General features: G+C 38.8%; 1 protein-coding gene across 1 annotated transcript in view; it reads right to left on the bottom strand.

Annotated features, from left to right (window-relative positions):
• Nucleotides 1-26,914, bottom strand: part of LOC122787328 (nuclear receptor ROR-beta-like) — a 236,934-nt gene extending 210,020 nt beyond the window's left edge. Inside the window, exon 1 of the mRNA XM_044053974.1 lies at nt 26,566-26,914. Coding sequence (XP_043909909.1) covers nt 26,566-26,572 — 7 coding nt within the window. The 5' untranslated portion in view covers nt 26,573-26,914. The remainder of the gene's footprint in view (nt 1-26,565) is intronic.
• Nucleotides 26,915-27,195: the final 281 nt, after the last annotated feature.

The following is a 27,195-nucleotide window of genomic DNA, read 5'->3' as shown; positions in this document are numbered from 1 at the left end:
ATACACACACACACACACACACACACACACACACACACACACACACACACACACACACACACACACACACACACACACACATGTGTAAATCAAAAGAGAAAATCACTTTTGGTGGAAAGGTTTTTGTGGGTGTGAAAAAAGAGAGACTGCACAAATGATGAATGGTCATTTGAGTGAATCACATATGACTGAAGGCCAGGGTGGTGCAGCGGTTAGCGTTGCCGCCTCACAGCAAGAGGTTCCCTGGTTCAATTCTCGGCTCGGATGCCTTCTGTATGGAGTCTGCATGTCCTCCCTGTGGTCGCGTGGGTTTTCTCTGGGTGCTCCGGTTTCCTCCAACATCCCAAAGACATGCAGTAGGTGGATTGGACACTCCAAATTGGCCCTAGGTGTGAGTGTGTGCATGCGTGTGACTTGTGTGGAAGGTTGGGCACCAGGCTGGCAACTCGACAATGTAAAACTCCACTGCCAATCATGAGCGGAATGATGATCCACTGTGGTGACTCCTAACCAGGAAAAAGCCGAAAGAAGAAGAAGACAGTGTAGGTAATCAGGAATCTGCAGGAAAGTTAGTTTGAATGAAAAAGCGGTGGTTGTGAAGATGTGCAAGAGTGTGTTATAGAAGTTGTCAATACACAAGTGCTTGTGGGTTAGGGTTTGAGTAAGGGGAGAGAGTCAATGTTGTGCACATTTTATATTGTCTACTGGCACTGTTAGGGAAAGGGTTTTTAGTAATGCAAAGTGTAGGATTAGGGTAGGGTTAACACAGATGAGTAAGATGGTGTCTCCGGGGGTGGGGTGGGGTGAAGACTTTTAGTCATTTTTATGGTCAGACACAAACTGGACAGTAAGTGACAGTGGATATATCACTGATTTTTTAGTTGTATGGCTGTGCACATGCCTTGCCATTCTGGGCCTTAGAATGACTTAAGGATGGTGAGACATCAGAATATGTTGTTTAGGTGGATCATGGATAACCACTACATTACCAGGTAACTTAGCCTGATATGAATACTCTTGTCTGAATTACTGAAAAGCAATACTTTAGTAATCATGAGTACTAACTGCCTGAATGAAATTTAGTGGATCATGATAAAAGGCCATTGGGAATAATAAATAAATAAAAAATATCGGACCAAACTATATCAGTTAAATGTAATACATGAAAAGCGGTTGAATTTTTGCAGGGTTTAAGCTTCTTTGCACCAGCACATAAAATATTACATTATCCCCAATGCTGTGTACCATCAAGACAAAGGAAATATTTAGATTTGTTGCAAAAATGAGCATCCTCTTCACACCAAAGGTGAGCTAGAACAGAGATAGACCAACCAAAGGGAGTATGGAGGGTGCCAGAAGACTGTCCCTGAAAAATTTCAGATACCTTTGAAGCAATTTTGCTGTGGTCCATTAGCAGGACACCATGATTTGGAAACTGTGAATCAACAGCTGCTTTTCAGCGAAGTTTAGTACTCTCTGTAATTCATGAATGTCAGTTGTCTTTCGTCAACCTTGGAAATACACACATGTACATGGACATGTCCTGCCCCTAACACTGGTTTGCCATCTTTAACAATAACAGCCACTACTGTGAGGAAGTCATACCCCTGCACTGATAAAACAGACTCCTCTAAAATTTCCATATAAAAATGTGTGCATCAAAGCAAAGACAATCATAATGGGTAGTAACTGCAGATCTCCCAGTAAAGTCCCCCCCATCAAGGATGAGTGATCACTGCTGTGACCATTTGAACAGAAATATACACGCAGGCTGCCTCAAAAAGCTAATAGAGAAGTAAACAAGATTGAAGGACCTTGCAAAATACTGATGATCAGGACTGACTATTCTCTTATGTTGTATCAAAAACAAATAATGTACTGACATACTTTTTCTGTAAGGAATGCGAACTACCAGCCTTTATAGATATGCATCACCTTTTATGTGGATTTTTTGCAGCAGAACATAAGTAGAGGCTATCATTTTAGAAGAGAAAGGTTCTGTGTGTTTCTGTCCTCTATTGCTGTTTGCAAGTTTTCTTGGTACAGTAGGCATACAAGTTTTCTTGGTACAGTAGGCAGTCAAATCAGAGATCAATTACTTGCATGGTGTTATGGTTATGCTGCACAGCAGAATGAAAATTAAGTTTTATGAGGGGAGTAGCAGAAACATATTATGAGGCTATGTGAACTGCTGGGACAGATAAAGATGCTATTTTTTACTATTACAACAGTACATACTTATTTCATGGCACAGCACTCCCTTAAGTATTATGTACTGGAGACTGGATTGCAGTTTGCAGTAAGAAATGTTCATGGGAATAAAAGTTCCTCTATGCTCAGTGCTTTGGAATTTTGGAATTCTGCCTTTACAATCACTAGCAAAATAAGGAAGCAGAATAGACTGGACATTTGATTACTGGCTATTGTGATAAACAGCAATATAATAAAGCATTGTATTGCTTACACTTGAAATACCGTAAATGTGGCTCTACATTTATAGGATGCAGCCAGGGATTTGAGGTGATTAACTGATTCTGACAAGCAGTGAGACTTCAGTACTAGAGGACAGTCAAGAAGTGGTGCACTTCGAAAGGCACAGAAGTGCTTCTTCTATATTCACCTTTGACTGAGCAATCAAGAATCAGCACCTCCAATTCATTATGTATTAAATTTGGTAGGTAGGGAAACTGATCCATTGCAGATGCATTTCAAACACAATCTTGGTTCATTCAAAACAAAGTACATTTCTGATGTGCATATATAAAAGTAATGTAAGAAATGACAAAAACAATAATGCTGAATCATGGACAACTAGGAGTTACGTAATTACTGTAGAAGCCATAGCAGATAAAACCAAGAGAGAGTACATTATACTACGCATATAAAAGGGAAATGTGGATTAGAATAGGTAGCTATATAATGCATGCCTCTCAACCTGCATACACTGAACAAAGGCCCAAGAAAAGTAGGTACATCCAGCCAAAAATCTGACATCTAATTAGCATAAAATGCGAGTACGAAACAGCGTACAAGTCTTCCTACCTCCATTAGGAATGTGGGATGCTACCCAGAAACGTTTAAAAAACAGAATGACAAAACCAATGGAAAATATAAGGAAATTGTCAGAGTTAGTGTAAAATCAATAGATTTTAATGAAATGTACTCCAAAATTCTGCCACACAAGGTCATTTATTTTTGCTTCCGTTAACGGGAGATGTAAGATGTATGTCCTTTTTATTTAAATTACTGGTGACACTAGCATGTTGATCATGTAGTGTGGTTTTCTGTGTACTAGACACCTTCAAAAATCATCTGTGACGAGGGTGATTCGGAAAATTGTGAGAAGGGGTAAATCAAACCTGAAAATATACCTCAACAACCAGGTACATTTCATGCAGGGGTAAACCAGGCCTGATAATCCTCCAAAATAGGCACAGTTGAGAGGTCTGCAATGCTTCAGAAAGGAAAGAAATCTAAGCAAACAGCAGAGATTTCTATACAACATGCATAAGGAACACGAATAATGGATTACTGATATGGATTCGAGGCTGAATACAACTTGAACTTACAGGTAGGAGAAAGTAAAAAAAAAAGAAGTTATTCATACCTCTCAACCTCTTAGCTCTAAAAATCTGGACAAAGCCATAAATTATGTGATGACAAAGGCCCAAAAATAGGGATGATTTTAAAATATTGCTCTTACAAAGCTGAAAAGTTGATGGAATAACAGGGCTTCCATTAGCATGAATTTTCTGAAGGGTGTGAAGTCTGAAACTCAAATGTCTTGTCATTATTTTCTAACTTTGATCCTCAGTGATTTGCCAGAAAACCAAAACTATTATATGGAACACTCCAACAATATGAGGCAAAAATCTGGACATCTGAGAGCTATGTTTAGTATTACCTAAAGGGTGACATAGTGGCCACACCAAGAGATTCCCCAGTTCGATTCTCATCTGGGGTGCCCCCCATGTGGAGTCTGCATGTACTTCCTGTGTACGCATGGTTTTCCTCCCATATTCCAAAGACATGCAGTAAGTGCACTGGACACTCTAAACTGGCCATGGATGTGATTGTGCATGTGAGCCTGTAGCGCTACCTGGCACTGTAAACCTTGGCTCTAGACTGTCACTGTTGAAGTTGCACACTGACCCCATGTGCAAAAATGGGAAAAAGGTGTTGTGGATGGATGGATCTGGCATTACCTACAGTGAACAAAAGCAGTGTAAAAAGACAAAAAAAGGAAGTAAAAAAGTAGAACAGAAAATAATAAAAGAAGGAGGGACTGAAAGAAGAATGAAGAGGAGAGGATGACAAATGAAGCCATCAACGAAAATGCCATCAACGTGTAACACTCCTGCCGGTTTTAACTTGGATTTTACCTCTTCCACCATGCAAGACCTCCACTGCAGTTCACACTGGCAAGGCTATCTGATCGTGCTGCTGATGAATCAAGTTCAAGAACAAACCCAGGCCGCTGGAAGCAGAGCCATCTCATTTGGTGCCCAGCGCCCCTCCCAGATCTGGCACCCCTCAAAACCAAGTTTAGAAAAAAAAAAAAAAAAGATCCCTTTTCCAGTCTGGAACTCCTACCTTCCGGAAGGGGGAGTGGTACCAGGTCCTAAAGTCCTACACCTCACAGCCTAATTTGAAACAAAAGGGTTCCTTATCCGCACTGGTGTTCCTACTTAGTCTTACTCTTACTCTCTCAGGACCTTCTCTAAAGAGGAGCACCAGGTCCTAATGCTTTACTGACCCATATAGGGCACATGAGGAGTGAAAAAAAATGGATCTGCTAATCATACCCCCAACACCTAGGGCCCCTGGGGTAGCCGCTCCCTTTGGCCCATCCTGGAAGACACATTGACAGAATGTAGATGAAGCAGTTAATGGCCTGCGTTTTTCTCTCTTGGAAGGAGTTTGAGGGGGTTGCCTCACAGCTGACAACTTAGGAGCTTGGGGATCATTGTGATGCAGGACTCCCCATCAGGGTAAGCTGCTGATTAAGCAGGTTCATTACATGTGTACAGCTACAATGATTAGCTCACCCCACTGTAAAACCATTTCAGGCATGACAAGGAAAGGCCCAAGGAGGGAAGGATTCTCCGTATAAGAATGAAGACAGCCATGAGGGCATCATCACAGACAGACATACCCTCATGTAGGTTGTGATACAGAGTAAAGTGTGACTCTCAAAAAGGCAAACAGATAGACAAGAAGGCCAGAAAAATCTGGCACAGGAGGCACTGTGGTGGGCAGACTTCACAAAAGCTATAGAAAAAGGGCCTCCAGTGAAATTTGAACCAATGAACACTCCAATTAGCCAATTTACCAGAGTGAAGCAGTCCTAGAAACGCATTACTAGCTACTTAACAAAGACCCTTTCACAGTATTGGCTTCTGTGAAAGAAAAATGTTTACTAGTCTAATGTAACTAGAAAGCTCTAAATTCCACCTTTTGCTATGGAGAAATTTTGGGGCAAGCAACAAACAAGAGAAAACAGGAACAGTATGGAGGCTAAAATTGTTCTTATGATCATCATAAGATACAAGTGCACACAAAAACTAAAGGAAGCAATCATCAGGAAGTACTTAAATGTGAAGCTGAACCTGCCACAGAATTTAAAATCTGAGAAACAATGATCACTTCTTGGGTAAAGAGGATGATTCATTGCTACCTTTGTTTTGGTAAGTGTTTTTTACATCTTAGTTTGACCCACTGTTCTTCAGCTGCATATCCTGCTCAGCTCAGTCTCCTGCAAGCTTCATTTTGTCTTGGTTATTCTGGAAATTCCTACCTGTTTCCCTTTTTCAAATTCCCATTGCATAGGTGATGAACTTGCCTGATTGTGCTTTATTTTTTCTTGCACTGATTTGCAAAATTTTAATTTCCGTCCCCTTCATCAATCAGTATTTCTTAACACACTGTTGTTTTACCTATCACATACTGTTTATGGTTGTCAACCCCTAGTGTTTCATCTGCTTGAATGCTGCATAAAAACCTGTAATGAATATGCACTTTGACAACATGTGCAAAACATATTATTGTATAACTTTCTTTTTGTATGCAGTGTTTGTTACTTTGACCACTTCATGATTTGATAGTACTTCTTCTTAACGTCTGTCAAAATTATTTAAGCACTCATGCATATATTCTGAAGTGCTATATGCCAATACACTACACTACCACCCCAAAAAAATATGTTTAGATTATTTTTAGGTACTGATTGTATTGCAATTGATTATGCTTCTTGTCTCAGAACAAATTATGAATGAGAAAGGTCCACAGGCCAAACTACCTGCCCAGTCAACAAACATTCAAATAAAAAAAGTATTTCATTAAAATAAATCAGGACTTCTTAAAAAGTGTTATACCGTAAGACAATAGCTGCCAAATTCTGCCAAAGAATTCTAAATTATGCTGTTTAAAGAAGAAAGGGACCTTCAAAGAAACTAAATTCATGGGCACCTAATGTCTTCAGTATCTTTTTTGCCGGTTCTGGCATGCACTCATAAATGCTCTTGACAGTTAAGCGAGAAATCAGTGAATACATATTTTCGGGAACTTGATAAATGCATATGGGTCACATTGCCTTTTTCGCTCTGCCCATACATGAAAGAATATTTTGAAAGAAGGAGGTGAAGTCTATGTGGGCTTGACACAGTAACTTCCTTTGATTAAAATGTACAATTAAATTTTATACCTCAAAGATAAGTTATATAGTACTTTTGTAAGTTAATAAGCTATAAAGTCTGACATTCCCCTCGCCTTAAAAAGTAATTCAGTCATTCTTAGAAATTTACTTTTGCTTATCATCTGACTAGCAATGTCAGAGGACCTTAACACCCCCCCCCCCCACCCAGGTAGGGCCATAGAACCTGAACTGAAGGAGATGGTTTTAAGTCTGGTAGAAATTCTGGTTTCGAAAGCTTGCATTACTGAACACAATTCCAGACTACATAATTACATAAACAAGACACAGTGAATGCATTGTGAAAGAGGGAGGGGGAAGTTTGCTTCCTCACTGCTATAAACAAATATTCTTCATAGGTTCATAGGTTCATAGGTTCATACTAGGCTATCTGCCAGTATGGGGAACTATACCCATTATTTATCCATTGGTCAAGATTTCTATCTTTTTTTGAGGTGAAGCATATTCATCAAATCTGGGTTTGACATGGCCTTGGGTGAGGAACTTTGGCCTCTCCAGCTGCTGCAACATTGTACTCAATCATTGGTCTGATGAGTGATGAGTTGATCTAGATGAGAATCCCTTCATGATAAGGTGGGCAATGTAGAAGGTCTTCCTGACTACTTCTGACATGGCGCCAGCCAGATCGAGGTAGGCTGTATGGACTGCCTTTCCTCATCAATGGCTTTGGTGACTGTTTAAGACTTTGATTAAACAGCTGTCCTAGCTGTGGGTTTAATTCACACCATCAGGTCCCATGGATGCTGTGTTTTTGCTTTGAGAGAGCAGTTCTCACTTAGAAGTTTGCACTGAACCTGTCAGCCAAGTATGTTGGCAATGTCTGTAGGATCAGTAATCTTCACATCATTTTGAACTAGTTCATTTTGCTCTATCTTAGTAGCTAGCTTCCTTTTTTTGTGAGTTGTTTTTATGGCTGGGGTCCACCAGACTGGACGCTTGCAGGTGCTGGTAGAAGGCATTTGTAAGTGATTCAGTTCTTTACTGTGGTCTTTTTGGGATGAGGACCTCGTGATCTGATCTCACCAGTGAGGGATGATGAGATCAGTACTATGTTATCTCCTTTGTGGGGGATGGTGACTAGTTGTTCCATGGCATTTGTTTTTATGAAGGAACTTTTTTTTTGCTAGGGTGTTTTGGGCTTGAGTAGTGTTCCCAGTCTATGTCACCTAGTATGATGGTGTTTGGTGATACATTTATCCCCTCTAGTGTTTTCAGGAAGGCCATGTGAGGTTCCTGAGTTTGTGAGGGTGGCCTGTAACATGCTACAATTTGCAGAGCAGTCTTGCCTATGGTTAATTGCACCTGGATGGTCTTAAACAATTTATTAACATTACATAGTGACATGAGAACGCATTTAATTGTAAAAGAAAAAAAAGACTATTACAAAGATTTTTTTCATGCGTTATACAAATATGATTTCTGGCTCAATTATTATTCAATGGAACATGATATAGACTGCTCAAGTCCTGCCTTCCCTGAAATATCAGCCTCGTACTGACATTGTTCTGTATGTATTGTTCCCACAGATTCCTTTTATTTTTATATACTTTGCTCCTTCTGTTTTCTAAAGATCCTAGTTCCAATTCTTTTATCTCCTTTATAACAATCAATATTTGTTTTAGTTTTTTTTTCCATTTTCTAGTAATTACTTTTTTTAGGACCTTGCTATGTCTAGATGGATCGGTTTCTATATCCCTGCTCAAAAGAATAATTTTCCTTAGTTAAAATAATTTGCCCCCCCCCAACATTTCTGACAAAGTACCCTGTAGGGAACTTCTAAAAATCTATCAACTCATCACATTCCCCCCAAAATATGTTCACAGGTACCCCTCTTTTTCTCATCAATCTTTCAACAATTGCTGTCTGCCTTTGAAAACTTTCTCTGAAGTTTACTCAAGGTATAACAATACTTATGTAAACACGTTCATGCAAAAATCCTAAACCTTATAGACTTTTGTGCGTACTTGGGACTCATGAAGATATTATCCCATTGTTTGTTTGTATATTACTTTTCTATTGTCATTTTCTTCTCTTTTCTAACCTCTTCTGACTGATTCTTACAGTTATCAAGCATTATTTTACAGGTCATACTTACTATTCCTTTTCTTACTACAGCTTCTGTTCTATAACTCTAGAACTAACTAGGACCGTATCAAAGACTTTATACAGGTCTAGAGAGGCATTGGCAATCCATAAAGGATTACAAAAACTTAGAAGCAAAAGAGTGGCCTGCCTTGATGGTGTCTGTGACCCTATCAAAGAAATCAGTAAGGCTGAGAAGACAGCATCTCCCTTTGGCAAAACCAAACTGACTTGGATCAAGGGACTGAAGGTTCCCCCTCTGTTCTTTGTAAGTTCAGTTCTGATAGACTTCATGACTTAACAAGATTTTTTCGTCTGTAATTACCTTGATCTGTTACAGTATTATCTTTATGTAGTGCTACCACCATGGCAGCTTCCAAACATTTGGCATATGATCAGGGACAAGGTTAAGATTGAATAGGTTCAGAAATGGCTAAGCAAAGATGCCTTTAGCACTTGTTAGGAGGCAGCAAGACGTATTGTCCAAGGAAGCATTATGTTTAACTGGGCGGCACAGTGGTGCAGCAGTTAGCATTGTCACCTCACAGCAAGAGGTTCTCCGGTTCGATTCCCGGCTGGAGTGCCTTTTGTGCAGAGTCTGCATGTCTTCCCTGCATTCGTGTGGGTTTCCCTCTAGGTGCTCCAGTTTCCTCCCACATTCCAAAGACATGCATCTGGAGCACTTCTCCTTGTGCCTCTGCTGAAAATGGGCTCTGTCCCAGTCGAACTTTCCTGGTAAACAAATGTTAAATAAAAATAAAATAAATAAAAATCTTCAACACTGCATACAGGACTTGACCAAGAGAAAATTTGGTGGGGTGTAGTTTGGTGTGTAGTAGGGAGGCAGAAGGATGAATAGGTAGGACAAAACTGGAGCTGAATGACCACAGGATCAAAGCAATTCATACCATTCAGAAAATTTTAGGAGAAATAATCAGCTGTCAGCAGATAATATTACTTATAGGTGGGACTGAAACTTAATTTGCAACTGTGAGGATGCATCTGGGGGATCTAGAAGGAAAGATACAACAAAGGAGAATAGATGTCCCCAGGCCTCCACTGAAAAAGGGCTATCAGCTCAGTTGGACAAACTCAGTCAACAAATGTAAAATAAAATAATTTAATGTCTGAAAAAAAAATGATGAAAATATCTGGTAAGGAAGACATAAAATTCAGGAGTAGGAACTGAGACAGAATTTACATATTATTCCCCAAGGTGCAATAACTGGGCTACACTAGACAGAAATTATATTTCACAGGAACTTGTGCATTTAATTCAAAGCTTTGACAAACATCCAATAACTATTTCAGATCATGTGCCAATAACAACCAAGGTAGAAATGCAGGGTAATGAAGTGAAAATGAGACACTGTCACTTCCCTACCTACCTGTTATTCAGGAATTTAAGGAATGGAATTTAGGCAAATATCTATCCCAGCAGAGTACTGCCCCCCTGACATCTCAGATGCTCAGGTAAGAGCCGCCCTCTCCAAAGCAAAAAACACAGCATCAATGGGACCAGACGGTGTCCCGGGCTGTGTCCTACATGAACTCCAAAAAGAGCTAAACCCAAACATAAAACTACTGATCAATCTCAGCCTTACTACAGGATATGTACCCAAACAGTGGTGTACAGCAACAGTGGTCCCTCTCCACAAAGGTGGTGCCTCAACGAACCCTGGAAACTATCACCCCATAAGCCTGACTAGCTTGGCCTGCAAAGCTATGGAAAGGATCATCGTGGACCTCATAAATAAAGATATTGGGGACCTACAGACACTGGATCCTACCCAGTTTGGCTTTGTTAAGGGCAGATCCTGCCTATTAAACCTGGACGACTTCTTTGAAACAGTCACCAAGACCATTGACGAAGGGAAGGTGGTCCACACAGCCTACCTGGACCTCGCAAAAGCCTTCGATACAATACCACACTCGGGCATTATAGATAAGCTCACCAGCTTAAATATAACCACCCTATGTCACTAGATGGGTTGCAAACTGGCTCAAGGACAAAACCCACATGGTTAGAATTGCTGGAGCCATGTCAGACTCCAAACCAGTTACAAGTGGCATCCCACAAGGCTCAGTCCTGGGGCCTCTCTTGTTCGGTATATATTTCTCGGAGGTACAGGCCAACACAGAAGGACTGTGGCTGACCAAGTTTGCAGATGACTGCAAACTGGGCGCCATAACAGACTCTCCAGCCGACACAAGCATCCTCCAAAAGGGCCTCATAGAAACAGACAACTGGTGCCAGAGCCATGGCCTCAAGCTAAATGCCAAAAAGTGTATAGTCATCCCCTTTGGCAAAAACAAAGTGCCCACAAATTACCACATACGTGGTAATCCATTAAGTACAGAAGAAGTAATTAGGGACCTGGGGACCCAAGTTGATAGCAATCTTTCATTTGACAACCACATGGCCAAAGTGGTTAGAAAAACATTTTATATAGCCCACCTAATCATGAAGGGATTCACATCTAGATTAGGGGAGGTCATCGTGCCTCTTTACTCATCCCTCATCAGGCCCATAATTGAGTACAATGCCCCTTTTGGGATGTACCTTACCAAACACCTGCAGCAACTGGAAAGACCCCAAAAGTACTTCACCAAGAGGATCAAAGGGCTCAAACAGATGCCATATGCTGCCCGGTTAAAGAAACTCCAGCTCTACTCAGTGGCATACCGCTTGCTCAGAGGCGACCTGTGCCTGACGTATAAAGCCATATCCAACCCGGAATTAAGGGACATGCTGCACCTCAAAAAATCCAAATCCCATCGAGCTACACGCTCGAGAGACTTGAACCTCAGCACTGAAATAAATAGGACATGCTGGAGGGACAGATTCATAACCCAGAGGCTCCGTTCACTCTGGAATAAAATCCCAGTCCAGGTTAGGTAGAGTCCCTCATTGATTCTGTTCAAGAGGAATCTTGATGAGTGGATGGGAGATCGTAGGTTTACCCTGGGTATCACTTCTGTGTCACTGTTAGACAGAGGCACAGTATACTAACCTCAAAAAAGGGCATAGCAAAATTAATTTAAAATGGGTGGCGAAAGCCAAACATACTCTGGCTAGGCTTATAAATGCCCTAGGGCAGATAGCCTAGTATGAACCTATGAACCTATGGGTGGTGGAAATTATTTGAGAGTTATTAGGGAAGACAGAAATTTCTTCAGAAGTTATAGCTACTGAATAGAATTAAATGAAAGTGGAGTTTAAAAACAGGTTAGAAATAAAAGAAAAAGAATATGGTTAAGAAGTAACAAGAATTATTTAGAGGGGCTGACAAAGGTTAAATAATTGCAGAATAAGGGGAAAATCTCTCAGAACAAGAGGAGGCCGAACTGCAGAGCGCTAAAGAAAAAGGGAATACCTGGATAATAGGCATGAGTTCAGATAGACTGCTGTTAAGCAACTAGTTTTAATAACTCCAGCACACAAAAAATTTTACCACACCGACTTTCGCAACAGAAAGTAGAAAGGGATATTGCCAAACTTAGGGAGCATATGACAAGAAAAATAACCAAACATCCTGTAGAGGTACTGAGAGATAGTTCAGAAATTTTATGAAAATTTGTATAACGCAGAGAAATATGGTAATCAAGAAAGAGCACAAATGGAGATATTTCAGGAGGACTTAAGTATGTCAAGGTTAGAGGTAGACGAGGCTCAATGACTAACAGCAGGAAATGAGATAAACTGTGATGAATAATCAATCTGCAGGAAAGTCTCCAGGAATAGATGGTATTCCTGTGGAAGACTGGAAGCTAGATGGGAAGAAAGTAATAGAGGTTTTGTTTAACAGTATTGTAAAAGGTGGGAAACAGCAACATTCTGAAAGAAAGCTGTGATGGCTGTAATACCTAAAGACAGTAAAGACCCATCAGATCCAGCTTCCTATAGGCCCATTTCAATTTCAAACCATGATTATAAATTGTTTGTATCTATAATAGCTAAACGAATGGCAAAGGTGTAGCCAAAACTGATGGATATTGATCGATGTGTTTTTGTGGCGGGGAGGGAAACATTTGACAACATTAACAGAACAAAGATGATCCAGAGGGAAGCAGGAAATAAGAAAATATTGCTGCTGCTGTTGGTGGGTATCGATGCAGACAAAGCATTATTCAGAGTAAGCTGAAATTTTATGAGTAGGGCAATTGGAGCATTTGTTTTCCCTGATACAGTAAAAAGGTTAATAGAAGGATATGTGAGTGACTGGAGACAAAACTCAAAGTGGGAAGGTTCCTCTCTAATAAGTTGTGTCTGAACAGAGGAACCAGACAGGGCTGTCCTTTTCCCCTTTGTTATTTGCATTGTTTTAGAGCCATTGGCAAAGAAAATTAAAAACTCAGAAATTCAAGGATACAACTGCTATGATAATCAAGAAAAGTTGGCTTTATTTGCAGACAATATTATTTTATACCAGATAAAACCAGAAAAGGACATCTCAGTGTTATGGAACATACTGAGACAGTTTCAACTCTTTTGTGGATTAATTAAGAGTTGAAGGATTTTATCTGGGAGGGGAAAAGGATGATGGTCAAGTGGAATAAGCTGATCCTTCCAATACAATAAGGTGGTTTAGGATTACCTGACGTGAAGGGATATTTTAGAGAGATGCAGTTAAGGTTCGTATATGTATATATAAATATGTATATATACATACATGCTCACACACACACACACACACACACACACACACACACACACACACACACACATGAATGTATGTATATAAAACACAAGCAAAAAGCTATAATTCAAAGTGGATCAGGAAGATGATGAAGCAGGAGGGAAATTCAAGAAATAAGGAGGGAGTGGGATTTTTGGATGCAGATCCTTAAGGAGAATAACAGCCATACAAAATAACATATTCATAAAGTAGCAGAAAGTAACCTAAGAACTAAGCCAATATGAGAGTGGAGAGAGGAGATTTTGCTGATAGGGATTACTGTGATTAGGAGTAAAAACAGGCAAGAGGGGGCTGAAATTTACTGCAGACAACTGGCAAAGGAGCCAGGGTACTGGGAGCAAATAACTAAAGGTGATAGAACGGGAAGGGGCCAAGAGGACAATTGAACTGCAGACTAGAGACTGCCTTCGCTATCCAGGATTGATATCGGAGTACAGAAAGAGAAAAGGATAGGGGAATCCTAAGTGAATGACTTGTGCTGGTTGGGTATTTAGTCAAATCTGGAACAGAAGCTGCTGTTAAAAAAGGAATAATTAGCAGGGCATATAAAATATTGCATGGTAACTATAGGAATCAGACAGAGTTAGAAAAGATTGAGAAGAGAGACTGGATAAGCAATTCCCAAGGAAACAATGGGGGCATATGTATGGCTCTCAAATATGCAACCACGTCTAGAAGCTTTAGGACATTTTCTTGAATGAGTTTGCATTGGTATTCTTATACTTCAAGCTGACTAGAAAGATTTTTTTTCCCTCAGGTAGGTGGCAAATGTTGGAAATGTGACGGGGAAGAAAGAGGTAACTAGGAACACATGTTCTGGGAGTGCAATGAGTTGTCCCCTACAGAGTACTCCATTAGAAATTCTGGGTGAACAAATGGTTGTAACTAAGGAAATGTTTTTTTCCTTTTGAGTTGGGACTCAGGATCTGAATTGCCTAGACATAGTAACACCTGGTGGCTACCAAAAAAGCAATTACTAGAAAATGGAAATTAGAGTCTACACCAATGGTATTTGAATTATTGAATACTGTAGCACAGATAAAATAACTGGAAGTGGGATCTTTAGAAAAGGTAAGTAGCAAATTACATAGAAAAAAAATGGAAGTTGCTGGAATAATACATTCAGAATAATGTTTAGGAGGAATGAGGTTTAAGGGAAGGCAGGAACTGATCAAGGTATGTAATGCTGGAGTGTTGATAATGATACAAAAATATATATGACGTATAATGCTTGTTACTGGAAACATGTTAATATGGTTTGTTTTCTTTTATATAAATGTATGTTTGTCTACGTCTTCAGTGATAATTCAGTGGAAGTGTTGAATAAAGTAAGTCATACCATTACAAACTAGCTCCAAACAGAAGCTGGTATTACAGCCACATTTCATGCTACACATAAAGAGAGCTTTATGGATTCTTTGGTACAGGTTACAGTTTTGATTTTGAAGGTAAACATAGCTTTATAACACAGTATCCAAGACTTTTTTTAAATCCAGTTGTGGATAGGGCCAGAAGTCTATATATAAGGCAAGTAATCTTTTCCTCGTTATACAAGTTGTTTATGTGAAAATTCCATCATACGGGTTTATTCCTCAATTTCCCAAAACACTTATGAGATACAGGGACAGATGTCTGTATTCAATTCTTTAGCTAAAAGTAGACTTTAGAGTAAATGCAGCAGCTTGGGCAAAAGGTTTAGTGTGGAAAGGTACTTTTAAAATGTAATCATCTCATCAGAAAACAATAAAAAGTTGTCTCTCTCTATCAGGGGACTCAAACTCAAATGACCATATGGGTTACATGAAGACTAGCAAACTCTGCTGAGGGCCACATTCTCTAAAACAAAGACAAAGGTTGTCCGTGAACTTAAGAATATAGTGCAGTGTACTAGCTTCCCTCTCTGATTTGAGGGGTGATTGAGGCTTGTAGGTCATGAGCTTGACAGCCCTTCTCTAAATCTAGTAGGGTTTATGGGGCAGTAATAATAGTTCTAAGGAGAGAAGACAATAGCTGGATAGTCTGACTTTACCATGAAGGAAGAAACAACTGGAGAGGGTGCAGGCATGGGCAATATTGGAATGGATAATGACTAGAATGTGTGTGCCTCTGTTAGGGAGGTACATAACAGAAACTCGTAACAATGAGCTTTAATAGGATAGTGCCAAAACAGAACTACAAACTGATTAATAGCGAAAAGATATTGCGGTTTCAAAGATTCCATGTTCACAAATATGGAAGTCAGACTTTTTGATATGGCGGGTATTTTCAGCCCTAATTAGGGCCTTCTTTTATAGGTTATATAGACGCAGCTGGTATAAGCATTATTAATAACAATATCTCATAATTTTAGTGTATGTTGTTTCATCATAGACACCATACAATGAGACACAAATAATCAAACTTAACGTGGTGAAACACAACTAAAACATTTTATATGAGAGTAAGTCCCCTACACCTCTAAATATACTGACCTACAATCACACAACTTTTAAACCCAGTCAAACTCCTGCAGCAAAGCAACTCTAAAGACCAGCTACAGGTATGACATTAACAAAAAGAAACATGAGATATAAATGAATAGCAAACTCCCTGCAGCCCCACATCTCTAAATATAAATCAGAGATAAAAAACAATGGGGGTGAGGTAATACTTTCTTAACCCCACTCTACCACGTCTCTATGTTAACTAACAGGGCTCAATACTACATAACATTAAACCACTGCTTTTCAATATAATTTAATTTTATTTACCTGGCTAAAACACTGACCACACTAATCACTTACAGGCTGAGCATGCAAATGGGGCCCAGTGGTCATTAGCCTAGTAGCAACCTATGAACATACATACTTACAGCTGTAAAGTAAGATTAAAGGTATAACTCAATTATATAGTATAGTGACATAACATAACATTAATGCAACAAATAATCATGTATTTACAAGAAAGTTTAAAAAGGGAGGGTGAAGGGTATACAGTGCATACTACAGGTGTTACAACTGCAATAATTGTGATCCTGCCAAAACAGACACAAAATATAAGAGTATGGAGGGAAATTTTAACAGTGAATAGAGTAACCAAGGCAGAATCATCCTAAGAGCTAATGAGTAGTGCTAATAACAGGAGAAGGGAATATTAATATACAGAAGGAATGGATAGGGCAGATGGGGAACCAGTGTGTACAAGTTTATGTGCTGGAAAGGTTAGGAGATCAAACAGCCAAGCTTTTCTGGGATGAATGTAATAGTGTAACCATGGGAGATAGGTGGCATTGACCTGTGCCCTGACATGTGCACTTATAATATTCCCTTAGGCTTTGTTTGAACTGAGGTCTGAACTGTCTGTAGTTTCTAATTTCAGGAAAATCAGGTGTCAATGATTGCCAGAGTTTACGGCAAGAACATAGCAGCTGTAGTCTTTGGAATGTAGTGTGGCTGATGGAGTAGTAAGGCAATTAATGGATTGGCGTCTTAGGTTGCATTGTGGGATGGACATGGTTAGTCTTATAGTTAGGGGAGATGGTGTGTCTTGGTGTACAGTTTGAAGAGAAGGGAGCCAATATGAAGGTTGTCTCTGCCTTGATTGAGGAGACAATCTACCTTTTCCAAGGAACTGCAGTGATGTTCACACCAAGGGAAGTTGATGATTAAACAGCAGATTTTATTAAAAAGACACTGTAAGGTGGTGTTTTTTATGGCAGTGGTGAACAGAGATAGCTACATTCCAGTTATGCAAGCAGGACACATTTGCCTAGGGTTGTTCTACCTATTCTAAAGAGGAAATCAGACATTTTCGGGCCCAGAATAGGAGGTAGTGGACTTCCAAGACCACATTCAGACAGTCAGATTTGAAGTTGAAGGACTGGTCAAGTCATATGCCAAAGTATCTAAATGACATGGTGGATTCAATTAGGCTGCTGCATAAGTTTTTGACATGGAGTGGGCTGATGACTTTGGTCAGTCTGTTATTAATGCCAATCAGCAAGGACTTGTTTTCTTTAGGGTTGAAAAATACATTTTTAGAACAAAGTCAATTGTTTACTTGTAGAAAGTCATCTTGAAGTTGATTTTGGATAATGTCTTGAAAAGGTTGGAGCTACAGATAACCATGTCATTAGCATAAAGGAGAAGTTATAGATGAGGTAAGTCAAGAGGCAGTTTATTTATAAAATGGAAGAGAATAGTATTGGTGCAAGAACTGATCCTGGAGGAACTCCTAAAAGAGTGAAGGCTTCCTCTGACAAGGCAGACCCAATTTTAATTCTAAAGGTTTGGTTATGTGATTACACAAGCAAACTGTCTAACGAATGAAATCCGATATCCTGAACATATTCAACCACTGTCAACAGCATGTACTTTACTGTTTTCTATAATATTAAAATGCAGTGAAATGAAGTTCTGAAAGCATTAACCTGTTGACTGGTCACATGCTCAAAGGAAGCAAAATAATCTGGTGTCACAAATTAAGTTCATATTCTTATTAAAACCAGAAAGGTTATTGCAGAGTTATGTCCAACAGCAGTAAATGCTAATTATGAAAACATCTATGGAGACAGGCCGGAATCCAACAACAGTTACAGTTTTAATGTCGGAAAAATAAATCACAAACAATTGTTTACCGTTTTATTTATAACAAGAAGTCCACATGATAAAGTGCAGAAAAGCACGACTCTCCTCATGCAGGAAAAGGTGCAGTATTGTATCTAGGGTCCGTTTCTTAGCTCCCATAAAACACCAATAGGATTGTCATGTAAAGATACATCATTACATAACAACGGTGATAACTTAAATTAACAAGCAGCACCAAATAACATAGTTTTGCTGTAATAGCTACTACATAATTAGGAGATAAATTCTTAAATTTAAACAATGCTACCTGACAGACAAAATTCTTGCCATATAATCTTTTCAGAAGGTCATGGACAAGTTTGGTTTACAGTTGGCACTATTATAATATATGGCCTGGAGGCAATGGTGTGGCACCTTTTTTCTAAATATGTTCTCTTGCAACTGCCAAATATTCAAAGATTTGCCACTAAACAGAAACAGAAGAAAAAGATAAATAGATCAATCAGAAAAATCTAGCTTCTTTCAGAAGATATTTTTCACAATTAAGTCATGTATCACAGCAAGCTTTGTAACTTGATATTAATTACAGTGTTCACTGGTTCAATATCTTTAGGGAAACTGTGAAGAATGTTTATATTATGCACTGAGGTTCATAGGTTGGTACTAGGCTATTGGCCCTAGGACTTGTACAAGCCTAGCCATAAAATAATCAGCCGTTGCAAGTTTTTGAACCCAGGACCCTGCACACAACAGCCACAGCAATCTACCACTAAGCCATCTGAGCTAGAGTCGTAAACTGGTAGCGGTGGGATGAGTACACAACTGAGCAATGAAAAAGTGACTCATAACACAACTCACTGATCTGCACCATATGACCTAGGTCACTAAAACATCAGAGCACTTCACAGGTTAAAAAAACACATGCACACACAAAAAACAAACATTTTTAAAAACAGCTACGGTCTGTGCCATACTGTAAAGACTCAAACAAAAACACTCTGACCCAGTCATATCTGTGCTGCCATACCAAAAAAAGCACTCTGTCTTTATATAAGAAACTGCTACTAAGAAAAATTAGAAGTGTGAACACTTTTATAAGAAAATCCACTCTAATGACATTTTCAAGCAAGCGACTGAGGAGAAATTAAATAAAAACCAAAGGCAAAAGCTCTGATAATTATCAATTACCTTAAAGTGGAAATGAGTGTTAAATAATTATGACAGTGCGTCAAAAGCACAGACGCCAGGGAGCCGTAATACAAGTAGTATCAGCATGTCAGCCTGAGAACTGATGCAGTTAATGGGTTTGGGTAAAAAAAGGGTTATATAACGTGTTATGGTGGACTTGGTTCTCAGAAATGTAGAAGAAGAACCTCTTAGAATACTGCAGGAACATGGTGAAAACACTTTAGAATAACAAAAGTTGTGATTTGTAACAAAAGGGCTCCGTTTACTAAGCACATGTCATTTGCATACAATGATGTATAAGACATGAAATCACTAACTTCGGTCTGTGAATTCTGAACTGAACACATTTTGAAGTTGCTGTACTAAAGGAGTATGCAGCCAGCAATGCAAGAAGTGACAGCTAACCCTCTGAAATTATTAAAAATGCCTCAATATTGATGTTTTTAACTCACAAGTACAGTTCTTTTCCATATAAACATATTAGATTATCGTCTAAATAGCCACGGATCTGAGGATTTTGGGTTACACTTGGACACCCTACCAACCAAATGATCCAATGGCAAGAATCAGTAAGAAGAAAGATGTGTACAAATGCCCACAAGATGGCATTATATCTTATTATATATTTCACTTTGAATTTGTTAACCGGGCTAGAGCACTGATCCCACTGGACCCATTTCAGTCTCAGTACAGGGAATAATAATTTGTCTTATCAAAGACAAGTTAACACATCTATGTCTAGAGATATTTAAAAATATATGACTAATGAACTACCACCAAAGATGTTCCTGCTGAAATGCAGAAGGTAAACTACACCACACTGATTTCATGTTGTGGATTTGTTATTTTTTTTCTTTAATTTAAAGGGAATGCTTCTTTAAATAACCCAGAAATGGCCAAAGACTTACTTTATTTTAGTTTATTTTCTGGAGCCCTCCTACTTCTATATGCTTTTCCCTTTTGCTATGCCCTTATTTTAATAGTAAAGTTACACACACTTGCTGAAAGATGAACTACTGCTGTTGAAGCTGCTAACAATTCCTACTCCATCATCAAAAGCGGCTGAGAATTTGCTCTGATGAATCCAAAGTGAAAACTCTAGAAAATTAAGTTCAACAATTTGCCAAAAATTACAACGTTAAAATCGTGACAAAATCAGGACTCCTTTAACATAATGAGTAATTCTGGCTGCAGCTTTCAAAGATGTGGATAGACAGAATGGTTATTTATGCGTGCATATACAAATATGGTGGGATATAAAGAAAGTCAAATAATACCAAACCTGTATGTGGTTTTACTCAAGGCGCAGCAACTTCAGAACACTACACAAAATAAAGGGGGCATGGTGGACAAAGTTCTACAGGTGAAGAGTTGAAAGAATTGGGAACTCTGCCCACACTAACACAGTAACAATAATTTGGAATAGTTTATTGTTTTCAGTGCAAGTATACTCTGCAAATGCCTTGGTGCTGCATATCTGCATAACCCAAGGACACCATCACTGTACACATTCATCCTACCATTATTTTTACCCCCGCCTCTTTTCATCCATCTCAGTGTACCTCATACAGAACTAATAGCCCCTCTAATATCAGATAGAATGCAGTTAGCATAAGCATACTCTTATAATCATACTGTGTGGGACTACGGATATACTTATTATATACAGAGTCTTGACTCTTATTTCTTACTACACACACAAATTGTGCTGCTATTTCAGTATGGTGCAAATGTAATTTTGTATTGACTGTATAACTGTGTACAATTATTATTATCTGTTGCATATGATACTGTTTTACATATTTTCTGTGTATTAATGTATGGAGTTTTTCTGCCTGGGAACAGGCAGCTCTGCCCAGTCAGACATTGCCAATAAACAAATGTAAAATAAAATAAATAAATAAATAAATAAATAAATAAATTATACATATACACAACACACACACACGCACATATATTTATGAACATAGATCATTTTGAGTTTTTATTTTTGCAGCCTGATCAGGACAACATAAAAACACCAAAGTAACAGTAATGAAAGTGGGTGTAAATTTTAAATCAAAACAGCTGCATCAAAATAGACAGGAAAATACCATCAGAAGACAAATAGGAAAACCATGACTGAAAAGACTACTTCTGGGTAGCTGGAGGTGAAGGGTCTGAGCTGGATGCATCTACCAATTCACTTTCACAATTACATCTTCTGCACACAGACAGTAACTGTGCACAAGTCCTAGTGATAAACAGAAGGAGACCAATACCAGACCAGGACACAAAACCCCAGTGGTCGTTTAAAGCTGTACTTCTGACAGGTGTATCAGTTGCAGCATGATAGAAGAGTCATATAATGACACAAAAGGATGAGGTCAAGCCAACATCAAACTACATTACTATCAACCTGAGTCCAACAGACAGAATTATAGAACCATCTTGCTTCAGGGCAACTTTCTTTCCTTAGGGAGAATTGTAAGTACCATCACTGCATGGCTGTCAGCAGGTGGCGGGCTACAATCATCACTACATCCTGCAAGGGTAAAAATAATTAGGGACCCATACAAATGCATGGGATACTATACGGACCAAAGGATATGACAGTGCAAAGCAACAGCCAAATCAAGTACTCTGTCTACCACTACTACAGCTCACATGATAGACTTTTACTTCACTAACTGGTGTCAGTCAGTGCAATCCTAAAAGGTAACTGAAAGTGGAGAAATGAGGGGATTGAGGCCAGTGGATGCCTTAGTCCAGATCAGATAACACATACAATAATGTTCATAAAGAGATGAATGGTAGTATACAGGAGCTCAAAGTTACTCCTTTCAGCCCCCTCACACACATCCCAGCTGTGGCAGTGAGCTGAAACGCTGCAAGATGCAGCTGCATGGTTGTAGTGAGCCACCTTTGACAACACTGTGAGGTGTTCATACCACACAAGTTCTCTGCCTTAATAGGCACATGTGGACATGAGTTACAAAATGATGTGTTTCAGCCTCTGTCCCACTCTTCAGAAGTGAAGCCTCGAGATTGTGCTTCTGAGAATGCTTGACCCCATCAATTACAGCTACACACATAGCCGGCCTTAGGCATAGGCCAACTAGGCGGCCGCCTAGGGCGCCGATGTAGCAGGGGCACTCAGTGTTTATTTGGTGTAAGTAGACCAGGATGGGGGCACTAGGTGGCATGGTGGGGGGCGCCGTGGAGCCCTTTTGCCTAGGGCCCAGTCAACCTAAGGCATTTGCAGTGTAGTGGAACCAAAGGAAAAGAATGGAAATGGAGGACCCAAGCATGTGAACACACAGCAGCAAAATGCAGGACAGGAAATAAGCAGTCTTAAATACTTCCTACACTGGGCATACTGTACACACACGTGTTATTTGTACACCAAAACAATGCATGTGTGTAATAAATAACATTTTTAGGTTTAATGTTAGAATGCCCTTTTCCACCATCACACAGCTAAAAGACTAAGGATCTGCAACTTTAAAAATGTGCGTCTTGTATTCAGGGCCATTTGCCTGGTGTCCTACAAATATTTTTAATTAAAAATAAATTCTTGAATTGTCCAGAGGGAGTACCAAGGAGTTCTGGCTTAATGTCAATGCCAGGTGCGCTTAAAGTCTTCTGTCTCTGACTCAGCAGGCACATTAATCGACTTTGTTTGAAAAGGATCCCATTTTCATGAACTTGGATAATCATCAAAATCCTACTTTGCTGTTCGTGAGTAATTTTACTTTTTATAGTACAGGTTGGTAGGACTTTGTTTCTGCTTATAGTGTATATTTACATGTTTGTGATTTTTTGTTTCATTTCCTTTAAATTATGGAGTTTTTAGTATGGCTTTGATAGTTTTATTTCTAGTTCTGTTCTGAATTTATTTTTATTGCAACAGATTGGTGCAAGAATGGTTATTTTTACTTGTAAAATACCTGTCCTTTCCCATTGGTTCTGTGACTTAGGTTTATTGCACTTATTAGCAGGGGGGGTGCTCCAGTGCATAAACACTTCTATTGCCTGTTTTTCTGCTGTATGTGGTTTCTCTCTGTTACTTCAATTACAGCAATTTCTATACTAATAATTCCTTAACTGAAATGAATCTGTCCCTGTGCTAAACACCAAACAAGTAAAAAGTTACTGTGGCTTACACCTGCAGTCACTTTCTGCAGGTTTGTTGCAATTAAAGTATTTAGTTATTAATTTATATATACATTTATTTTCCTGAGTGGGTACTTTGACTGGCCCAACTGGCCTTTTTCAGTGAAAACCAGTAATACCAAATGAATATAAAACTATGGAGACATTTGAATTATTACAATAGTTTGCAGTACTACAGTGACATTTAAGTTCCACCAGCTCATAATGGTTCTAAAAGATATACACACCAATACCAGTTCAGCAGTTTTGGCAGTAGAGACATTTAACCAGTTAAAAGCTACTCTAATTAACAGCTATTCTACTTATGTCCAGATTAAGAATCAGATGACCATGGTGTATACCTCTTCCTTGACAGGGATAAAAGGACCCCAAAGACTGACTCCCCAACCCAATGAAAGAATATGCTGTGTTACTGTTAAAGCAGGGGATGTTTGTGTGTCATGCACACTTCCTCTTCAAAGAACAGTAAATGCATGACAAGAATGCACCCTTGTCACACAGCTTAAGATATCACATGCAATCAGGAAAAATAGTAGAAACATAGTCAAATGCACTAGATGAAAAAATGCTAAAATGTCAAGTCCTACATCTACACTTGCGGGGGGGGGGGGGTACACTAAGATGTGAAGCAAAACCTAATCATCTGGAGAAAAATCAGTAATGCTAAAATAATTATATTCTGATAACAAACTGTAGACCTTTATTGCCAATATTAGTCAACACACACTACTGGATAATAAGTACTTTATCAGCCACAAAACAGCCACACACTATATAAACTGTGCCCACTCATTTTGCACCCCAAAAGAAACAACATAGACTGAAGTTATGCAGTAAAACATTTTTTTCCTAAACTAAACTCCTCCCCCTTCTAATTACAGTTTAAAACGTTCTTATAACAAAGAAGGTGTTCATACGGAACATAAGGACATCAACAATAACCTTTATGTTTTCTTCCCTTTACATAGTTTGTTTAGCGAAATGCAAAGAAAAATCCAAGTGATCTTCACTATAAAACAATTTAAACTATGCTATGAACTGTAAAACATATCAAGAAAGCAAAAATGAACACAACTGGTTTAACAACATTAAATGCAACACCCATCTTCTCCTTTAGTTTAGCAAGTGAAACATTTTCTTTAAAACAAAGGATTTATGTGGAGTATAAAACATGCCTTCTCTGGTATTCTTTAGCTGAAGCACTGTGGAAAGATAAGCTCCTGACTAATCCCTGATTTACTACAATGTCTCAGTTACAAATCACCAGGATGTTTCTGCTACAGCACCATTAATTGGACTCAACATTTATATTATGATTTTGCTGACTATATAACAGTTCTAAAGCAGACAGGTGTCCATTTATTTATTCATGTTTGGTTGTTTGCCTGGGTAATGGAGTGATCAACAGCTTTGACTAATGGAAGAGTCATACAGTATGAAAGTGAGTTTTGTGGAACTCAAAGCCATGGATCTGCTGGGTGAATCAATCACTGATAAGTGAATAATATAACCTGTAAACTATTTTAGACACTCATTACTATAAAAACTGCAGTCACAAACAATGTGTGACAGTCTGTAACTATCTACTAGCAAACTAATTATTATATATATTTTAAATAAACAAATTGCAACTGTATAATGCAAGCGGTCCCTGGCTCTATATACAAAATATGCAAGGGAAGGGGGGTGGTTGACAAACAGTAAAGGTAATCCAGCAGTTCAAAAATTTCTAAATGCTACTGCTATATGTCACAGTGTCTGAGCAAATCACTTCATCTGGATTACGTAAAATACTACTAGCCATATGTTAATGTTTTGAAGTTTTGTTTACATTTTACTACAAACAAACAAATAATATCTTAAAGTCTGTATTGCCAAATAAAAGATAATGAAATTGCTGTAGCCGGCAAAAAACATAAAAACGATGCATGCTACTGTTAAACACAAACACATGATTTGTCATACAATACATTTTTTGCCTAAACATTTTTTTAAAATACTGCTTAATACATAACTATATTAAAACTTATCTCTCCCTAACACTGACAAAACTTTTTAACAATTTTCACAGTGGACAAAACAATACTGATGTACACAACACCAAGCAATACAGCATACAACTTGAAGACTGTGATTATCAAAGTAAATTATGCTCCAGAAGCAATGTAATCCATACAAATGGTGACTCTAAATCCGGTAGTCAGCTGTGCTTAGAGAAAAGAATTCACTATGTAATCCACACAAATCCTTTTCACTTCAGTGAATTAAAAAAAAAAATCAGTAAAATAAAACTTATCTATTTTAATCTTAGGGCCATAATTTGAGGGTCACATTACAAAACTGAATTGGGATAAATGAAAACACTTGCCACATTAAGGAGATGCAAACAGATAAAGTCCCAATTATGTGAAATGCTAAAGTGACACATTAACAAAGATACAGTACTGTATATGCTGCTGGCAGTGTGTATGTTAGGGCAATGATAAGAAAGAAAAATATGATGCCCCTACACTGTCTTGGAAACCTTCATCTGATTTTAGGATGAACTGCCCACCTCCATTCTTTTTTCTGCTGAAAATCAAATTAATTTTATAATCCCAGGGTAACTATTATATCATTTTTTCCTGCATGACAGTTCAGAATTTTTGCCACATACAAAAATATGTGCACATCTGTACACCATGGCCCTAACATTGATCTTTCTAATTTATTCTGATCTAATAAAATGTGAAGTTAAATTAATGAAGATCAGTTCATTTACAACAGAAGTTACCTGACCGTTACAAGGGGGCACTTCTTCAGTAGTGGTTCTCTGTATCAGTCAGAACTTTACTACCCCACCCCCAACACATACACACACGCGCACGCACACACCACAGGTAAACACATACTTAATCCATGAAAGATACAAGTGCAAAACGTACACCCCCCTTCCCATGGAAACGTATTGGTGGGGTGGACCTGAACAGCCATCTGAAAAAGGGATCAAAGATCTAGTGTCAACACTTCAAAGCTTCGTATGCCAAACACTACACAGGAACAGCACAAAACACAACTTGGAAACAGAAAAACTAATTCAAGTTAATAAGAAATGGCACAGCTGCACTTCCTTTTCACTGGTTCATGAAAAAGTTTTCGAATTACTTCTTACTAAATCACTTACCTCTCATTTTTGCTTCAAGATAATCTCGTCATTAAAACTGATAAGCCGTGTAAAATTACTAAAAATAATAACAGGCAATAACTATCCCACAAAAGAGACAAATCCAAGTCAGACAGCTCTCCAAATTCAGTACGCTTAGATTTTGAACTCTTATTATTGTTTTTTAAAGTTATTCCCTCCCCTCTTTGGCGTCCTTCTTAAAGTGCCTGCCTGTCTGTGTTGTTGGCTAGCTTGATTGCTTTGCACTGAGCTCTCTTCTTCCTCTGGACGCCTGTAGTCTCTCTCTCTCTCTCTCTCTCTCGCTCTCGGATCTGCTAACCCACTTTCAGCTGCAGATGGGCATGTGGAAATTCACATGACAGCCCTTGTTGAAGCGGACACGCCTACTGCTGTCAAATCAAGAAACGCCCACTACTGACCACTTCTTGGTCCACGCCCCTACAGAGCATTTAAAGAAACAGTAACCATTTTATGCCTCAAAGCCGACTGAACTCTACCCAGCGACTTAGATGTGAATATTAAATTGAAGAGCGGTAGCCGATTCTTACAGTAGGTGTAGGCATGATGGACCTTGTACGTGATGGAGTATATCTTCATTTTTAGAAAATGCACGTGATTTACTGAAAGGCC

This window comes from Protopterus annectens, chromosome 13.part0 (genome assembly GCF_019279795.1).
Source record: "Protopterus annectens isolate FY-2018-M chromosome 13.part0, PAN1.0, whole genome shotgun sequence".
In the NCBI taxonomy this organism is placed as follows: Eukaryota; Metazoa; Chordata; order Ceratodontiformes; family Protopteridae; genus Protopterus; species Protopterus annectens.
The sequence above is the reverse complement of the archived record's forward strand: the minus strand, read 5'-3'. Positions and strand labels throughout refer to the sequence as shown.